Below are 20,908 nucleotides of genomic sequence, written 5' to 3'. Positions count from 1 at the left end.
ATATTATATCGCAGCGCGAGTGCACGTGGGTGGCGTGATTCATAGTCAACCTTTGGGGTTTATACGGGCTTGAAGAGCAAGCATGGCGGAACACGTGGATTTTGAGGAGAAACCTCCTCGTATCGAGAAGAAAAAGATCGGTTCCCGCATCAAGCAGATGACCAAAGATGCCTTGGCCTCAAATGGGCAGAAAGAGAACATCCTGGAAATCCTTGAATACCTGAAGGTAGAGCAGACTACGATTCCAAATTGCCAAATAGGTCTTACTTACAGATCGTACCTCCGCTCCAGCTCCGCCTCTCTGACTCTGGCCTGTAGCGCGCCGGGGCGCTGTCCCGACACGAACGTTTTGGGGTTGTGGTCGCTGGACGCTGGTACGGTGCGATTAGCCTGTAAATTATGTAGACTCCCCTATGGGAAATTAATTTCATAGACAGGAAAAATCCGTTTTAAAATCATTTTTTTTTTGAACTTATGCGGCTCTTCTCCGTAGACATGTAACTATAGGAAAAACATAGAAAAGATACAGACCGATCTTTCAGTCAAGAGCTGAAAGAGAGTGCTTCACTACTTCAGCAAAAATCTGTCTGGTTCAGTTTTCCTAACCTTGTTAGACCCAGAGAGCTCAAGAGGGAGCTCGATGGGGCAATCCTGGGTTTCAGAGGAGGCTTTATTATTTTAGGCTTCTACTGTAAAACAAGGAATGTTTGCGTGCATTTTGATTTTGCGAGAGCCAAGATTTAGGGAAATTAAAAAAATAAAATGCACTGGCACTCCACTGGCTATGCTAGACAGAAAGATCCGTCTGTCCGGAGGACTCTTTATATTTTGCCATTAGGCATTAACGCTGTCCTCCGTAGACAGACGGAAGGTTGCAGTACCCATTGCTGTGTGGATGTTCTTAACCACTGTCTCTATGGAAAATTAGGTGAGGTACCTCACCCTTCTCGATTGCGTCTAATTCACGGCCGTAGGTCGGCATATTTAAGCTTGTATAGTGAAATTAGCTTTTTAAGAATACATTACACTCACCAGATTAATGAATAATCCAACATTTTAGTATAATTTCCAACGTAAAACACAGCCTGTCGCGTCGTCACGTTCAAACTGCAGAAACGTACACTATGAATCTATTAGCCAATCACATGCGAGGTAGCTTCTAAGCGTTTGTTTTACTAAAACACGTACCTCGCATGTGATTGGCTTACAGATTCAAAATGGCGACTTACAGCTTGCGAACGGCGATGTTGCGATATCGATAAAATTTCTGCGTTATAACCGAGTTTATGTGAGTATTTCGATTGCACAATTGAGAAATTTATCCCAAATATTGCTGCATAATGTGTCATGTCATGTCAAACTTGTTTCAATGTAAAAAAGCTGTCTGAAATTTGGTTTATCGTAACGTTTGATCTGTGCGCGACTGCTCCACACAGGAGCCGCAATCATTGACTTCGGTCTGTATACGGAGGGGATCCGTGAAGCCAGACGCAGTCTCCGTGGAACATTCCCCGACGGACAGATACAGACCGATCTTTCGGTCAATGGCTATGCATGCTTAAGTTCTTCTTTAATATGACGGTTATGTACAAATGTAATTTACCCATGCATTGCCACTGGCGCCATTATAAGAGCGCAGGGAGGCAACTCGCGAAAATTTAATGCCACAAAAAAGGCCATCAGCTCCAATTTGAGAAAATTTCATATGAACCTTGTATTTTGGAGAAGGGATGGAATTTGTGGCATTTGGATGCATATCTTCCTCATTCCACTAACATACCAGTGGGCAGTGTCTCAAACTATTGTACCGGTAAGCAGTGCAGTCATGGCTACATACAACATGTAGTAGAGTCTAGATCTACATCTTTTTTTTTTATTTGACATGAACCGTGCGCCATCACTGTTTTCGTTGTGCATTTCTCTTGGACTTCACGGTGATTAGATGCCAACACTTGATATTAATGTTAGTGTTAGGATCGATAATGTGATTTGTATCTGAGTGTCGGTGTTGGAGCATGATTTCTGGCAGTTGTGTGGGAGATGTAACACTACAGCACTAGATACCAAGCACTATTAAACGTTTAGCACCGAAATTGCGTTTGGATGTGGCTGCACACATCAGCTTCTTCATGTGTTGATGTCCAGTATAGTCACACACATGTGGCTGTGAGCAGCTCCGTGTTCAGCCACTCAGAATATGGCTATGTGAATTTGGGAATGATTGATGCCCAAAAACATTTTAAGCAGCAAAGTCTACAACAATCTGCTATGATTAATGTGAAGCAGGACACTTCCCAAGTGGTTTATACCTTATATTTTATTATTCAGTCTATCTGTCCACCTTTCTCTCTCTCTCTGCACTAATGTATGTTCATATGTACATTCTTTTTAACTAAGTCATGAGAGTATATCTGTGTATTTCTATCTGTTTTGACCTTTTTTTTTTACTAAATATCTAAAGTAAGATTATTCACTGATATTAAAGACTTGTAACATTGATTTAATAAGCCCAGTCTACATACCCAGTATTTACACCACACAACAAATATGATTCATGAATATCAAAGCTTCAATTAGTAATACATGTAGTATCACACATTTGCCTCTTGTTTTGTGTGTATGTCAATATAAGTCGGAAGACAAGGATGCGGTGAAAGCTGCCATACAGGCCACCAACAAGATCTTCTCAACCTTGCTCACCCGGGATGCGATGAAGTCATCATCGTCTTCGTCATCCAAGCCCTCACTGGTAGACAAAGACCCTCAGTCCGCTCCACTGAGTGATGACGAAAAACACCGCAGCTGGCTGAGAGCCAAGTACAGCGACGCCATCAAATGCCTTTCGCGAGTAGTTGGCACCGTCCTTGGCTCCCGTATAGCACAGGTGAGTGAAGTACTAGCACTGTATTATATCATTGGTCCTTTTGCAAATTTTACAAATTGGCAAAATAAGCATTTCAACTACAATAGTTGTAGCTCGAGCACTCGCACCTTGTGAAGATCATTGATGAAAGTGTGAATTAGGAAAATTTGAATGCAGTTACAGAGTACACGATACTAAATAAAAGGAAAAAAAAGAGAGATAATCATAAATCTTGAGGTGAGTGATAAAAATGTATATAGAGGTATTGAAACAACAAATGCTGCTGTTTGATTTGTGAAAGGAGACGATGCGGATGGCTGATTATTTACATTTGAATTAGAAGTTTGGTGTGAATTTACAAAATGTAACTTTGCGTCCGAAAGATATGTGAGCACCTTTGAAATGTAGGAGAAATGCTTGAAATGTCTCCTTTCATGAGTGCTTTTAACTTAACAATACGAATCATTGTGAGCACCCCATACTGTTTACATGAGTGACATCTTGAATTGTATTCGTTATCAGATATAAGCCTGAGGGCATGTTTTCAAACTCTTAGTGTAAATATTGTCAGAATTTCAAAAGGTTGAATTTGCCTTTCTATGGTTTTATTTTGTTTTTCCTTGCTTTGTTTTCATAGGATCTTGCCCTGAGTACGCTGATGAAATTTGTAGCACAAGAATCCCATCATCCGCTGAAGGTGGATCCCAACAATGCCTATTCTTTTCCTGCTCACATCATCGCTGTAAGTAATATTGTGTACCAAAATGATCTAGCTATACCAAAATGGTATAGCTATATGATGGATTTATGTGTCTGAGCGCCGACTCATGAAAAGTCATTTGGCAAAAAGTCTTAAGAAGAAATGAGGGTCAGAGCATCAGTTTAAGCAAGAACTCGGTAGCAACTCACGTTTCCCTGTGTCTTTGATATGAATGTACTGTACATAAGGACCATAGAATGGTATAACTGGGCAGAGCTTAACCTGAGCGTGTGGGAAAGGTAACCTTACCTATCCGTGGTTGAGGACAAGGCAGAGGCTAGCATCAACCATAATGATATGCACAGTGGAGTAACTGCACATACATTTACATAATAATGTTTTTTTTTCTAATTATTATAAAGTTGAGATACTAGTACAGTAGGTGTCAGAACGGTTCATGGGTTACACAAATGTGATAAAAAATTGTATAACATTTCTTTATCAATTTTTGGTGTTACAAGCATTTTGAGTCTGAAAAAGAGACTTATGTAGCTGCATGTTTGCACTGTTTGCTGCTCCACCCTTAAAGATAATTGTGATAATTGATAGTATAATTTGATCAGCTGCAACCAAACTACTGAATGTACAGTAACTCTTATTTGGCAACTTACAAATTGTTGTAGTTTCTTTTTGTTGAGCTTTTATTCATGAAATATTTCTGTGGAACAAACTCCCTCTCTATATCTGTAATGCTGAAAGTATTGATAAGTTCAAATCATTGCTGAAAACTTATCTATTTACTCAATCCTAATTTGTTGTTGTTGTTGTTGTTGTTGTTGTTGTTGTTGTTGTTGTTGTTGTTGTTGTTATACTAGTATCATATGTACATAATGCTGTATATCTTATTTCAATATTTTTTTTTTTTTCCGGATTAATGCGCTTAAAAACATCAGTATTAAACGCTATACGAATGTAAGTGTTATTCATTAGTGTTATTCATTAGATATTTACTGTGCACTCTGTATGTACTTTGAGTTGCAGTGTAAATTGAGAGATTCACAGCAAGGTTTATCCAGCAGGGGAAGGACTCTCTCATGTCCTTCACCCTTCCTACCATCTTGCGAGATAAATCATGGAGCAGTTTATTGAGAACCTTTGCATCCTTTCCATGATGCAAAGAGGTAAAACTGCTCACAGGTCTGTTTGCTTATTAACAAAACTCTTTAAAGGACAAGTTCACCTTCATAGACATGTGGATTGAGTGAATGCAGCAATATTAATAGAACACATCAGCAAAAGTTTGAGGAAAATTGGACAATCCGTTCAAAAGTTATGAATTTTTGAAGTTTCTGCTGAGTCACTGCTGGATGAGAAGACTACTACAGCTTGTGATGTCACATAACGATATAAAGAAAGTATTAGGAAAATTCAAGATATTTTCACTTTTCTCACATAATAAAAGAACACTTGACTTCCCTCTTTCCGAAGGCAAGGGGGAATAATATTACGAGTCGAGGAAATATGTACTTTTTGAAAATAAAATTTTGTGAAATTTTCCTGATATCGTTGAAGCCATGTGACATCATACACTCTAGTAGTCTTGACATCCAGCAGTGACTGTGTAGATACTTTAAAAATTCATAACTTTTGAACGGATTGTCCGATTTTCCCCAAACTTTCACTGATGTGTCCTACAAATATTGCTGCATTCACTCAATCTACATGTATATGAAGGTGGATTTGTCGTTTAACGTGTATGGACTCTAAGGTAATGCATATTGGCCTTGTGAATCTTGTGAGTGCTGATCCTCTTTAACAAGCATAACATACGTGTACAGTGTACATCAATAGTTCATTCTTTGAAACTTGCAGTTGGTTTAATAGTAAATTAGTTGATTATATCAGAAAGATAAGCAAATAGATATAACTGGAATATGGGGACTGAGGTACTTGAACAATATAAGGAGTCATGAATACAACAGAGGCAATAACTGTGCGCCAATTACACAAGAAAACGTGTCCAACTCTAATAAATTAAAGTGAGTAAACGTGAACAAGTTATTAAAGACAGGTCAGGGGTTCAGCCTCCAAATATTTTTTTCATGAAGTTTGACTCAAGATGAGTCTGTGATCAATACAGAGTTGGCCCTGTTCCATAAAACTCTGGTAACATTGCAATTAATGGTAACTCTACACTCGATGGTAACCGTCAATGATTTCTTAGCTCTGATTGACCAAAGAGTAGTGTTGCTACAGTGGAACCCCGTTATAACAAGGTCCGTGGGACCGGCGATATTACCTCGTTATAACCGGTACCTCGTTATAACCGTACGCATCAAAAACAAAGAAAAACATAAGCATGACATCATATACCCATCAATGAAACTTAAGAACATATCCTTTGCGTTGTTATTACACAATTATTGAGCGTTATTATTGAGAGAATGAAGGGAAATTATTTGTGAATTAGACAAAGAAACAGGGGCTGAAATGATAAGTTAATTCTTTATTGTAATTCTTGTTTGTTAAGCTTTTTCTAATAAACACCAGCGCAAATATACAGAGTAACATACAGGCCTCGTTTACCGTAACTTGCTAGGTATTTTTACGCTGTTGGTGCCCAGCGGGAATGCGATGTTTTCATGAATCATTTCGGCTGTAATCTTGTACAATGTATGATCGTTGCGCCCAAATGGATAAAAAAATGCGTTCTTTATTTTCTTCCGAAAATCTCTTCGCGTTTTGTACGACCGTTCTTGAAAAATATGCGACAGGATTGAATGTAGGAGGTTGTCATCCTTTTTACGCAATCACCATTGTGAAATGCAGTGTTAAAATTGTGATAATGAACAAACCCAGATCTATTCAAACTAATAAATGCGTTTGTTTCTTTTTCTGATTTAGGTTAACATGCGTCATTCAACTTTTTTTTACGCTACTGTCACCTGGCGAGATCGCGATGATTTCAAAGTAACATACGTGCGTTGTTTACCGCTAACTTGCGAGGTATTTTACGCTGTTGGTGCCCAGCGGGAATTCGATAATTTCATGAATCATTTGGCTGTAATTTTATACAATGTATGATCGTTGCGCTCAAAGGGATTAAAAATGCGTCCTTTATTTTCTTCCGAAAATCTCTTCGCGTTTTGTACATCCGTTCTTGAAATGTCGAATGCGTTTGTTTCTTTTTCCGAGCACCGATTAAGTAGGTTAACATGCGTTATATTCAACTATTTTTACGCTACTGTCACCCGGCGAGATCGCGATGATTTCATTATTTATTTCGGCTTTAATCATTTTTGAATTATCATTCGTTGAATGATAATGAACAAATCCAGATCTATTCAAACTAATACATGCGTTTGTTTCTTTTTCTGAACACCGATTAAGTAGCTTAACATGCGTTATTCAACTATTTGTACTCTACTGTCACCCGCCGGGATCGCGATGATTTCACTAATTATTTCTGCTTTGATAACACACTCATATTTAAATTATCATTTGTTAAATGATAATGAACAAATCCAGATCTATTCAAACCAATAAATGCGTTTGTTTCTTTTTCTGAACACCGATTAAGTAGGTTAACATGCGTTACTCAACTATTTTAACGCTACTGTCACCCGGCGGGATCGGGGCGATGATTTTATTATTTCGGCATTTTTGCTCAAAACCAGCAAAAGAACTGGAAGTCGGAACTAAAATTGGAAAGGATATAATGATGAGTTGCACTCGCATTCCAATTGTCCATTTTTGGTCACAGTTGTCGCTACATGAAAAGTTTTTGAATGCGTTATCTATTTTTTTTTTTCTCGTTGCACTGTGGTCTGACCTCATATCACACACGCGTTTCTCGCGAAAAAGAAAATCGAATGATTATGTTTAATAATTTAGTAGGAACATCGGAAGGTATTCCTGTGTCTTATCGCGTGATTAAGAAGAAAACATGGAAGGAACGGTTCTCTGCAAAACGGGAAAAGACGTGGATAGCGTGAATTCGGTTTTCAATTTGTCGCGTGTTTGAAAGCGGCAATTTGGTCAAGAAATGGAACCTCGTTATATCCGATCAAATTGCCTATGTTTTTCTTTATCATGATTTACCGAAATTGTCCTCGTTATAACCGGAATCTCGTTATAACCGAACTCGTTATAACCGATTCGTTCTGCCATAGGTTTACATGCAAAGGAAAATGGGACCGACGCGATCACCTCGTTATAAGCGGTTCCTCGTTATAACCGAACTCGTTATAACGGGGTTTCACTGTATTTGGTTTAATACCATTACTTGTAGAGCTACCATTAATTGTAAAGTAAGCACAGTTTTGTGCAAAGGGGGCCTTTCATGGTAGTATACCCATCCTATGTACCAAGTTATGGCGTGATGTACCTATCTCACTAAGATCTGCCAATTGATTTTGTTCCACCGGCAGCTTTTGCTACCCCAGTTGCTGTCGCAAAAGGTTGTCATGAGTGAGCTGATTGGCCAGTTCAAGGAGTACATGGCATATGATGATGTCAGGCACCACGCATTGCAGCATCTGTACCGTCACATCTCCAGAGTGTCATGGGAGAAACTCACTCAGGTGAGTGTTCATTTCCTCTCCAAATTGGCAACAATATTCATTCCAGTGCTTATCCTCATGTGTTAAGAATTTCAGCAGTTAAACTGTGATTGAGTGATATGAAATTCCTATGATCTCTCCTCTCTTTTTTTCCCACATGGATGAGGATATTGAGACGCTATAGCAAATGCATTTATGGAAATAGTCAACGGGGCCAATGCATTATCAACCAAGTGTATTTTATGCCGAATGCTTCTATAAACTGTACAAATAAAAAGATTGTAATTGTGTGTAGGGTCCCTGATGTGATAGTTTTGTCAGTGACCCACCTGTGAATAGTGCAACTGGGAAGATGCGTAAAAATAAAATCTGTCTTGAAGCTGAGATGAAAGTCAAGACCAATGAGAGTCTTGTCTTCATACAACATGTATTTTTCACTTTTTTGGGGAGGGGGAGGCATGCCACCCTGAGAAAAGAATGATATTTATTATTGCCCATCTTTATGTAATAAACTGTTAGCCACTCCAGAGGATGCATTTTTCAGGATATTGGCAGTTTGATAGTAATTGGTGACTAGCAACAGTCAGCAAACGGTATCAAGCAGGCACATTGTGCCATCATTCGAATGAATGATCTAACAATTGCTCCTGTCATATCAGTGTGTATAAGACTTGTGTGTGTGTGTTTGTACAGTATGTTGCAAAGCGATGTTGATAGCACAAGATGGAGCAATGGTCTTGCGTCATGTCTCTTGTGCAGGCAGAACTAACTGTCGCATGCAACAACATCGTGCTCCTCCTGAATACCGTCTCCATGCCAACGGATGATGAAAGCATCAACAATTTTCTGGGAGTCGCGCCAGATCCAGAAGACCACGTGAAGATAGCAAGTGTGAAGGTGAGACATGCTTTCAAAAAGAAAAAAAGAAAATGAGTTTCACATGCTCTGTTGCTCCCTTAACCTGTTGAGGACGAGTCGCGAGTATACCAGGGTTCGAAATTGGCGATGGTCCGCTGGCCATTGGCCACCCAAAATCATGTTGGACTAGCTAAAAATCGAAAAATTCTGAAGTTACTAGTCCGTCTGGCTAGCCAAAATATTGCTTCAGTGTCAAAATTGATTCTAAGTAGTCCGCCTGGCTAGTTAAAAAAAAAGTTAAGTGCGACCCCTGTATACTCGGGCAGGGTGTCCATGGGAAATGCATGTTGTAGCAAAATCAGTCCGTCCTCAACGGGTTAATAGTGAGTTTGCATTGGAAGATGCATAATTGTGCAAAGTCTTGATATTGTTGTTCACTGCTTCTTGTCACTACTTTTCATGAGATTTATTTCCAACAAATTTTCACATTTTTGATGAGAAATTGTATAGGGAACATAAGGAATCATTTCATATTTTAAAATTCGCATGTGAATAGGGTAAAGTGATATTGTTGAGTATTTTCATGCCTCCGCCACGATGTGGTGCCGGAGGCATTATGTTTTCGGGTTGTCCGTCCGTCCGTGCGTACGTCCGTACGTCCGTACGTCCGTCCGTCCGTACGTCCGTCCGCTTTCGTTTACGCGATAACTTGAGTAATATTTACTGGAATTTTACCAAACTTGGTCCAAGTATGAATTATGATGGGGCAACGATTTGATAAGATTTTGGGTGAAATCGGCTAAAGGTCAAAGGTCATAGGTCAAGGTCAAATCATGAAATTGTATCCGTTTACGCGATAACTCAAGACTGTATGGAGCAAATTTCACCAAACTTTGTTGGAGGATGATGTATGATGGGACAATTACTTGATTAGTTTTTCAGTGAAATCGGATAGAGGTCAAAGGTCAAAGATCAAGGTCAAATCCTAAAATTTATCTGTTTATGTGATAACTCAAAACTGGATGAAGCAGCTTTCACCAGACTTGGTCCAAGGATGATGTATGATGGGACAATTAGTTGAGTAGATTCTAGTGACATTGAAAAGAGGTCAAAGGTCAAAAGGTCAAGGTCAAATGCTAAAAATGTTGCTATTTCCCCCATATCTATGCAATGCCCGCAGTTATTTTCTTGAAACTTAGTGTAGACATGTACTACTGCGTAAGGGTTCTCCAGAGAGAGTTTCATGTCATAAGGTCAAAGGTCAAAAGGTCAAAGGTTAGGTGAAAATGTTGCAATATCACTTTTCTCGCAAATGGTTCAATGTATCTTCATGGAACATGGTACATATGCATGTACTGACTGGCAGGGATTATCTAGGGAATTTAGGGGTCATGGGTCAATAGTCAGGGGTTCAAAGGTCAAGGTCAACTCCTCAAAATGTTACTACTGTATTTCCCTCATACATGTATACTAGTATATGCAATGATTGCATTATTAGTTTTAAAAGTGTTTAATATATGTACATGTATTACTTGATGGAGATTCTCTTGGAAATTTCCAGCCAGAAGGTCAAAGGTCAAAGGTTAAGGGTCAAAGGTCAGGTTTAAATGAAAAAAAATTATTTTGTACTGTAATTACACTCTTTCTTCATACCTTGAAAATTATACTCAATGCATAAACTTATAATAAGGTCGGTCAGAAGTCAAGTAAAAATTTTCAATTCCCCAAATATGTGTACCTGCACTCTTTAATAGACAATTATAGCAAACCCAGTTCGTGGAAAGTGAACATTCAAGATATTTCTGACAAACCTGTTATTTCGATATTTTGCCAGTTATGTGAAACTGTCATCACACATTGTCAAGACATTGTACTATACACCTATTGGGAGAATCATGCATTATGGCGGAGGCATCAGTCGCCGTAGCGACATTTCTAGTTTTTAATACATTGTTTGTAGTGTGTTAAAACAGATTGACATTTTTTGTAACATCAAACTTCTCAAGAAACTGGAATGCTGATGCATGATACACATTTAAAGATATCCAGATGCAAACTTGGGGAATTGCCTTTTATATAGATTCATTGTAAGAGTATATTGTAATTATTTGGTGAATGACTTCATCATAATTGTTAAATCACATGCCATTTTGTTAAAATCAATGACACAGAACAGATGCCAACAACAGTATTGGCTATAATGAGAAATTGTCTTGTGTCTCAAACACTGTACATCAAAATGATTTTCTTTTCTTTGTCCCAACCCACCATCAGGAACACCAGCGTGTCTTCACAAACACCTGGCTGGCTTTCCTGCGACTGCCGCTCCCGACGTCCGTCTACAAGCAGATCCTGGTCAACATCCACGAGAGTGTCATGCCCCACATGACCAGTCCTCTCCTGCTCACCGACTTCCTCACGGCTTCCTACGACATAGGTCAGTGTTGATGGACAGAGAGTGATGCGACACCCAAAGCTTGGACAATGTGCTCCTATTCTGTTTTTCTGTGGGTTTTTCTTTTCGCAGGGCTCAACAGTAGTGGTGGCCTGGTAGCCAGGAACCAGAAAAAAAATTGATGTCAGACCACCAAATCCAAGGCTATTTTTTGGTGGCCCAATTGGGATCTGAAGATTCAAAATGGATTGTTATGTTTCCGTCTGTGTCGGGCCACCAACACTTCAGATTTGAAGATTATAATGTGTGTTTATGAATGTGTGACAAAACCAATTTTCCATGCCATGTTTTCATACCTAATTTTGACAAATACAGAAATGAAATGTATGAAATGAAATAACGGGCCACCAGAGGAAACAAAATTATCGCTTGGCCCAGCTTTGTGGCAGTCTCGCAGAAAATCTTACAACTGTTCTCCCTCAAAATGCGTTTTCGCTATTGATACTTTTATCTGTTTTCAAATTATCATTTTATCTCTGGGCTCTTGCATACAAAAACTGTATATCTCATGGTTCCTCACTCCCGGGTTAAAGAATTTCCACGGTGCTGTAGCAATACACTTTGTGACCTGCCAATCAGAACAGAGGAGTATTTGAGATTATTTATTTATTTATTTATTTATCTGTTATTTTCACATGTACATGTACATTATCACTTATATTTTTGTATTCAGATATTGTAATTATGTTTGTACTCTCATACCCCGAGAGGGGGTCGATAGAGTCAATAAAATCTTACAAATCTTACAAAATGAGATATTGGGAGATAGAAACAAAAAAAGAGACACAAAAAGCAACTAATGGAAACAGATTTATTAAGTTGATTGGAAGAAAAAAAGTCAAATTTTGTATATGTTGTATAAATTCTCATTCATATTTTCTGCAGTGTAGAGTTCAGTTGTGCATAATTGCCACAATGATGGTAACTAAGGACTAGAAGATGAACTCCCACTTTGGTGTCAATTTAGAAAGAAAAGACCCAAGTTGCCATACATATTGTAGTTTATATTGCTCATGTTCTTTTTTCTTGATATTCATCTGATATTTCTCATTTGCTTCGTTAATATTTTCATTCTTTCTCAAGTCCATATTTTCTCCTCCCTGTCATTTTAACTATCACAGACTGTCTGTTTCGCTGTTTCCTTTTCCAGCAATGGAAACACTGAAAGAAAATTGTTCTGATCCATTCTTCTGAATTTATTTGATAAGAGAAATATTGATGTGTAAATGATGATTCTTTTTTTTTTTTCTTTCTGTTCTGTTAAAGGTGGTGCTATCAGTCTCCTGGCCCTAAATGGCATCTTCATTCTTGTCAATGAATACAACCTGTAAGTAGGCACTGGCGTGAAGATTGATTTGCGTTGTGTGTTGCAGATAGGAGGTTGACATACTACGGGCTGCCCTGAATTAGTGAAACTGCCCTTTCCTTGGGTGTCATGAAACCTAGGTACAGTTTGAAAGAGATGCATGTATGTCTTTATAATATGTAAACCCTTCCCTCCTCCTCCCCCCCCCCCCCACACACACAAATAATTTGTACAGTGGAAACTCCTTATTCAGATCTGCAGACAAATATAGCAAGATACCTGATAAATCAGGGTAATTTTGCAGGTCACATTCCTCTAAAATATTCTTTTGTTTTTATCCCTGGTTATTTAATGAGAAAATTCTATCGGTCCCAAACAGCTTGTATTAATTATAAGGCTCTGTATCAGGAAATCTTGCCCTTTTCACAGTTATGTGACAGTATGATATTATATGACATTTGCTAAAAAGTAGCTGGGAAACTGAGACATTGTGTTTAGATAATTTTATGTGACTTGCCTACAATGGCAAAATGTAGTTAGTAAAGAAAAATCATATAAATTCATTCTTTTTGTTTTAAATACAAGCATTATACCGTGCAAGTGAGGGCTGCTTCCTTCAAATAACAGATTACAGCATGACATAAGTATGTTTCATTCATACAGAGAGTATCCAGAGTTCTTCACCAAGTTCTACGCCTTGTTTGAGCCGTCCGTCTTCCATGTCAAGTACAAAGCTCGGTTCTTCCACCTTGCAGACCTGTTCTTGTCCTCAACGTAAGCAAGAAACGCACACTCCAGTCTACTTCCACAGTTAGATTTGTGACAGGTCATCTTTTTCAAGATGTATGATGCAAAAACTCAGGTATTGAGATTGTGCTGTTGAGATTTCCTGTAGTGTACTAACAAGATATTTTCGTGGCATGAACATTTAGCGGATGGGAGCTGTCGGCCTTATTTGCAGCATGAAATTTTTGCGAGTTGCCTCCAACATTCAGTGCATATAGTGTAGACAAGATCTTTAGCGTGCATTTTAATTTTGCGATACTCGGCTCTCGCGAAGGTTGTAAAATTAAAATGCACGCAAACATTCCTCGTTTTACAGCAATAACGTGTTTAACTGGTGAAATGTAGTTGTGATGGAAAGGGTTTCCCTTTACAGGCATTAAATTAGGAGTTATTAATTTCCTGTAAGACTTAGTTAGTGGGGCATACAAAATCATAACTAAACACATTAACCCATTAACATCGTGTTTATGGAAAATTTTATGCAGTAACTTTCACAAGACTTGTCCTGTAGCAAGGGTTGTTCTCATTTAAACCCTGAGTAGTTGTAATTTGGAAGTTATGATCAAACACAGAAGGGAATAAATGGAAATGGTTGAGTATGTTACATTGCCATAGATATGACTTCCTTCAGTGAAAAATGCATATTATGACAAATTGATTGGGCTTGCATGTTTACATGCACAGCATGAGTGAAGATGGAAGGTGGAAGAATAAAAACCCTCTTGAATGTCATATTCTTTCTCATGCAATCATAATGAGAATAATGGCAAGTGTTCTCAATGCCAAAAGTAGGTCAAACCTATCATAGCTCTTTGTGCATGCTCTTTGATTGGTCTTACCTGGTTTTGTGCATGTTACTGAACTATTCACCGACATAGAAAGGAGGAGAAAATATTTTAGCTGAGAGTAATGTTTGTTTCATTTCATTTCATTTATTTCATTTCCAACAACATTTTCATACACAAAATAACACAACATCAATGCAATGTAGTAACAAAGAAAAATATGTGAAGTTGACAATACTACGCATCACAAAAGCAAAGTAAATTGATTAAAGATCGAGTTGGGTTTGGAGGACACTGTTGATAGTGTTGACAAGAAAGCAAGATCCAAGACATGAATGATGAGACAGAATTGGTGTCTTTGTACTCCTGCTTGGAACTTGCAAGAGAAACATATTGGAAGAGAGTCCATATTAGACCCATGTGTCTCACAGACTATAGTCTTGGGTTACAGATGCTCTCTGACAATTGTCATTACAAAACATATACACACACACCAACATTTTAAGTGTGCAATCCTGACCTCCCAACCATACTGAATTTGGAGGAAAGAAACTGAATTTTGACCATTTCCAGCTCTTGTTTTAACAGGAGTTTCCTATTTTTCTGGATAATTTTACTACACACTCCTCTGGGAACTGCTCTTTCCTACTTTTGAGCCAAATCATCCCTATTTTTCAGTCAGAAAGGTTGGGAGGAGTCTGACAGTCCAACAGGTTTATTATGAAATCATTTCATAAACTCATTGTAAAATATCCTCATTGTATAATAAATGTTGCAAGATGCTAGCCAAGTAGACTACATGTTTATGTTTGATTATATACCATGTATGTATAGACAGGTATATTACACTGTGTATTTCTGTCTGTTTTCTTCAGGCATTTACCAGCGTATGTGGTGGCTGCCTTTGCCAAGCGGCTGTCCCGCCTGTCCCTGACAGCGCCCCCACAGGCCCTGCTGATGATAATTCCGTTTGTGTGCAACCTGCTGATGAGGCATCCGAGCTGCAAAGTGCTGATTCACAGGCCGGACGGACCAAGGGGTAAGGAAGTCCTCTGTGTGTGTGTATGTGTGTGTGTGTGCAGTTTGAGAAGATACATACGACAGTAGGCATCTATGATACATGTACTGAGCGTTACTTATTTTTTTGGTTTAAAAAAGGAATATTTCATTGAATACCTGCTTATTATTATCATACACTAATCCTTTTGATAGCGAGATCACTTAAAAAAAAATTGTGGAGTGGTCATTCGGGATAGGGAGGAGAATCATATTGATTTAAGAAAATTATAAGTATAATGTATTAGTACAATCAGTTTCTACTGGCATTGTCAAGTCTAACAGAATTACTTTATTCATTTTTATCACTGTTATTGTCTTTTTTCAAGTAAAATGAAAAATTACTTGATGGTCTATTTGACCATTTTCTTGATTGAAAACTCCAGGTATACTTTCCACTTCCTCTTTTTTATTATTATTTTTTTCTGTCACTTCCTTTCTCCACCTCCCACAGAGGTTTCTGGTGACCCCTACAGGATGGAGGAGCCAGACCCTGCCAAGAGCCGCGCCCTGGAGAGCTCCCTGTGGGAGCTGCAGACGTTGAGGGCTCACTACCACCCGGGCGTGTCAAACAGCGCGGCCAGCCTCGAGAGACCCCTCCCTAAGATGGAGTGGGACATGGTGGAATATCTGGAGCTCACCGTTCAAGAGGCAAGGCCAGACTGTGTTCTCTCCTATGCTGATTACTCGTGTCTGTGTCTGTATGTGTGTGTTGTTATGTATGTTTGTGTGTGTGTGTGTGTGTGTGTGTGTTGTGTATGTGTTACACTCAGACTGACATGTCCGTCTGTCTGTCTCTCTGTCTCAGGGTGTTTCTCTCTGTCCGTATAAATCCTTGAAAGTTTTTTTAGTTACAGACATATTACTTAGAATTGGTAATGTTTAGTATAGTAATTACAGCAAACTAAATGTTTTTCCTCAATTCAGACAGAAAAAAAAAAAACCCCAACCCCAGCTCCTTAAGTCATATATTACAGAATTCAGGAGATAGTGATAACCTTTCCTGTGTTGCCCAAATACAGGTAGCATACCTGACTCATGGCGCACGTCACAAAAAGACCTCTGAATATTCTTCAGTCCGATGGCTTCAACTTTGATAGTGACAGTCACCTATTCAAAAGTCTATAGATAAGACTTATATGAGATATTATTATAAAACAGGAATCTATTAAACTGATGTTGGGGTCATATTGTTTGTCAAGCAGTATGTGTTTCTTGGTTTAACTTGATGATTTCCTCCAGGGCTGCACACTAACCCATTTGTTTCTACTGGTTCGACCTGTCTGTTGGACCAGTAGGTATCCAGTTTTTCCATGTTTTACTAGTCCTTTCCTGAAAAAGTTACTGGACCGACAATGATTCTTACTGGTCAGGGACCCTTCGACCAGTGCCAGTGTGCAGCGTTGGTTATCCCAGTGAACTATGCCAGTTAGGGATCTACACTGTATGTTTCAGTACACTTGAAGAGGCTCTGAGTGAGGTGTTTGCAAAAGGGGGATAAAGCGCCAACACGAAACTGAGTACGTCATGGCGGGTTGGCAAGTTCCAGCGGACTCGAGATGTGATTGGTATCTCTGAGCTCCTCCTGTAAACTTGCTAGAGAGAATGGAGAGTTTGTTTGAGGCCCAAGTTTCCTGCTGCCTGTGGACTTGGGTCATAGATGCTCTCCGACATCATCATTCCCTTGTATGATTAAGGTGCTTCATTTCTTCCAGTTGTAAAGTATAAGAGCAGATGTTGGGCAACTTTAACAAATAGAGGACTAGTCCCGAGTATACTTGGGCAGGGGTCTATGGGAAATACTTGTTGTAGCAAAATCAGTCCATCCTCAACAGGTTAAGTTGCAGCTTATGAGCAGAAAAATGATAGGTGTACATCTGTAGTTTAAATTTTATTTTGTTTAACCAGTTGAGGCCTAGTCCCGAGTATACTCGGGCAAGCGTCTATGGGAAATGCGTGTTGTAGCAAAATCAAACCGTCCTCAACTGATTAATACTGTTTTGCATATGATAGATATATTGATAGGTTTTATCAGCCTGTGCTATTCATAATACAACTCTCCTTACTCTTCATTAAAATGTATTGTATGATGCAGTAAAGCTGTGTACAGCCACATATTCTACAGGTGTGTTGGGCAGTTGCATTGCAGTTGCTTGTCAAGCATGGTGTTATATACCATAGGTGCCCATGACTGCTGCTTGTGCTAAGGAGCATCACAATACAAGAGCATCCTTTAAAAAATTTCATTTCACTCGTAGGAATGTTTTTGACAGCCACGACCATGACAGGATTGCAATGACGTATTTGTTTGTGTTTAGCTTTTTGCTCATTAGTATTTTTGCTGTGTGTGTGTTTTTTTTTTGTAGATGGTTGCCAAGGAAACCAAGAAGAAGATGAAGACAATGCCGTTGGAGTTTGAACCACCACGAGGCCTTCTCGGAGGAGGGCAGGACTTGTTTGATGGTAGATTCTGGGAATTCTAGTGAACACTTGAGCTGGACTCAATATTTTTTTTTTTCTTACTGTTTTTTCCATGGAGAATCTTCAGTGAGAAAGTGCGTACTACTTTCCAACAAACTCTTGTCATGTGACGCGTCGAAAAGTACAACATCTGTGGTCCCTCAATCATCTTGTTTTCCATAACCTTTGTGCCATTGTCTGTCCACACGTCGAACTACCTCTGCGCCAAGCTTAATCTCCTTTGTTGGAGGCTGTTTCATGTGCTGGACCATTGCTGGGAAAAGCAAAGCCCTGTGATCCCTCGCATTTATCCCCAAGTTGAATTATCCTTCGGGTTTATGCCAGGCTCTAATGTGTACGTGTGTCACACACAAACACACTGCTATAGCTTCTGACCATTCGAGCATTGAGAATTGAGGATTTCTGGGACGAACACTGAACTAGGGCTTTCTATAGCTCAGTCAGTAGAGCACTGGGCTAGCAATCCGGAGGTCTTGGGTTCGAATCCCGATGGAATCCCATTTTCTTTGCTCAATTTTTCACTAATAAATAATATTCATTTCTGGTCAGTTTTTCTGTTTGCATTTGTTACTTATGAATTTCTGTCACAATCCGTGGGAATATCTTGTGAATGTATACATTCTTAATATGATACATTATTTCTATTTATAGATAGATACAGGTACGAGATTTACAAACTGTGAGATAATTGCTTCATAAGATGTCCTTTAGATCCAAAAATTATAAATGATAGTCTGTAAGCATTCTATTATTAAAAATGGTGGGACCCACAATCTTCAAGATTCGCTTTTAAGTGGACCCACCCCCCATCTTAATCTCAAACTTATTTAACACTCAGATGTTGCACTTCTTTGTTGTGAAAAGTAGGGGCACTGCCATGTGCCCTGCATTTGGATTACACATATTTATGCTGACATCTCTTTCCTTTCATTCGCATTGTACATACTATGTGCTATTGATTATGTTGGAGATTAAGAAAAATAAACTTGAAATTGAACTTGAGCTTGAATTGTTTCAATGGTCGTAATATCATGTGGAATGCAATGTTGTTCATATTGTTGGTCTATTTTTCCCTGTTCTTGTTTGAGCAAGTGAAGTAACCATGATAAGCTAAGTCTTGCATATTTAAATCTCTGGATGCAGGGATGTTCTCTCCTTTATTGGGGCTGACCTGTCAATAAGTCTTTATTTCTAAACTCTTGCACTATAAAATCATTAAAAAGAAAATAAAACAGAGGGTTAATGCTCTTGTGTCTGTAAATACAGTCATACAGGAATGCAAACATGCATATTTCTGATTCTTGGAGCTGCATGAGATTTTCCTGTACATGTACATAATTATGTGTCATTAATATACAGTATGTTTCAAAAAAAAAATTACAATCAGATTTTTGCATTGAAAGCTTTCAAATCATCAAACAATCTGAATGCTATTTCAGGAAATGAAACTGTCACTTCTTACCTACATTTTGCAGAAAACCCCATTCACTTTGGTGAAGTGGTCACAGAGAAATGTGGATCCGTTTCTTCAAGTTCAGCACTTGGGTGCTCTTGGAACAGTGAACGCAATGGACAAAACTTGAAGGGAAGGGATTCTTGACATGCTCTAGTAAGATCCTCATTTCTCTTTGACCATTGAAGCAAATCAGATAGGGTTTTCTGTAAGATGTGGGTAATAAGTTACAGTTTCTTACCCTGAAATTGTGTTTGGATTGATTCACCATTTTTAAAGTTATCGTTGTGGAGGTCCCGTTGTGATTTTTTTTTTTTTTTTTTTTGGACATACGGTACATGTATTGTACTTTTTTTTTGTGGGGGAGGGATGACTGTTAATCTGGTATTGTTATTTTACACAGTGTATATTGAAAACACACACACACACACACAATGAGTATGAAAATGTCAAATTTAAGTTTAGGTTAAACAGAATAATAAAAGTTCCTTGAACATTATATTGCATGACACTTTTGGGGTTAACAGACTGGAAGAGATGGTATAGTCTTGGTTGAGGTGAGGATTCAGCTTTAAACTTTTTGTGAGATACTAAGAAACCATTTTAGGAAACGTTAAAGAGCATACAATTCTGAAAGGATTTCAAAGTTTACTTGATGAAAATCGGTTTTGAAATGCCTGAGATATTCAAACACGAACTGGAAGTAAAATGAAGCCATCCTAATAAAAGACGGGTCCCACCTTTTATTAGGATTGCTTTGTTTTGGTTATCTCGGCCATTTCAAAACCGATTTTCATCAAGTAAACTTTGAATTCCCATTATGCGCTTACATGATTATTTCATACGAGGTTTCTCATTCATTTGTCAAAAAAAAAAAAGAAAAATGGTATTTTAAAACAATCTGCTTTCTCTTCAACATGAAAACCACTTGTTGGCAATACATTATCATATCTTACTGTATCAAAAGTTTTCGATAAGTTTTGAATACATGTACACCATTAATGTTACTCAATATATCATTATATGTATCGTAATATAACATAGTATGATATAATACATGTAATATACTCAGTATGACATTATGATATGTATTGTGTATGTACAACGTTGTGAACTATAAGGCATATAAAATATACATGTGTATATCATACATTATTATATCGAATGTAGATAATCTCTGACAACACAGAAATAGGCGAACAAGTACCCTCGCGTTGGAAATAAAAGTGTTTAATTATGCAAAATATGATTTGACCTACACAAATTCACATTCTTTCTGCATAGATCACATAATGCTCACCACTTACGTCACGTACGTTGTTATGAGTTTTGAAACATATATGTCTTCGTATGTTTACAGCATCTGTACAAATTTAGATTTTGTAGTACTACTAAAATTCATGTCTGCGTTACAGTTGCTACCTGGAAATAAACATCACTTGATTATCAACTCTTACAAATGGAGAAATACGAATATCATTCAAAAAAATAATAGCAATATGAGACTCTAGATTAAGATTACCACATAATCCTGTCACCTTGCCTTGATCACGATTCATATACGTCCTAGCCTTGTGAAACTCGATATCAATAACTTGAAATC

The 20,908-nt window shown here is 38.3% G+C and overlaps 1 protein-coding gene across 1 annotated transcript; it reads left to right on the top strand.

Moving 5' to 3' along the window:
* The first annotated feature begins 86 nt into the window (after window positions 1-86).
* On the top strand, window positions 87-18,854 carry LOC140227178 (nucleolar complex protein 4 homolog B-like). The gene is made up of 11 exons (XM_072307609.1): window positions 87-226; window positions 2,633-2,884; window positions 3,501-3,605; window positions 7,994-8,146; window positions 8,885-9,022; window positions 11,258-11,420; window positions 12,705-12,765; window positions 13,408-13,518; window positions 15,191-15,354; window positions 15,826-16,022; window positions 17,738-18,854. Exons 1-11 carry the CDS (start codon window positions 158-160, stop codon window positions 17,852-17,854), a joined length of 1,530 nt encoding a protein of 509 aa, XP_072163710.1. The 5' UTR covers window positions 87-157; the 3' UTR covers window positions 17,855-18,854.
* The last annotated feature ends 2,054 nt before the right edge of the window (window positions 18,855-20,908 follow it).

This window comes from Diadema setosum, chromosome 4 (genome assembly GCF_964275005.1).
Source record: "Diadema setosum chromosome 4, eeDiaSeto1, whole genome shotgun sequence".
Classification (NCBI taxonomy): Eukaryota; Metazoa; Echinodermata; class Echinoidea; order Diadematoida; family Diadematidae; genus Diadema; species Diadema setosum.
Note: the sequence above shows the minus strand (reverse complement) of the source record. Positions and strands in the feature narration are given on the sequence as shown.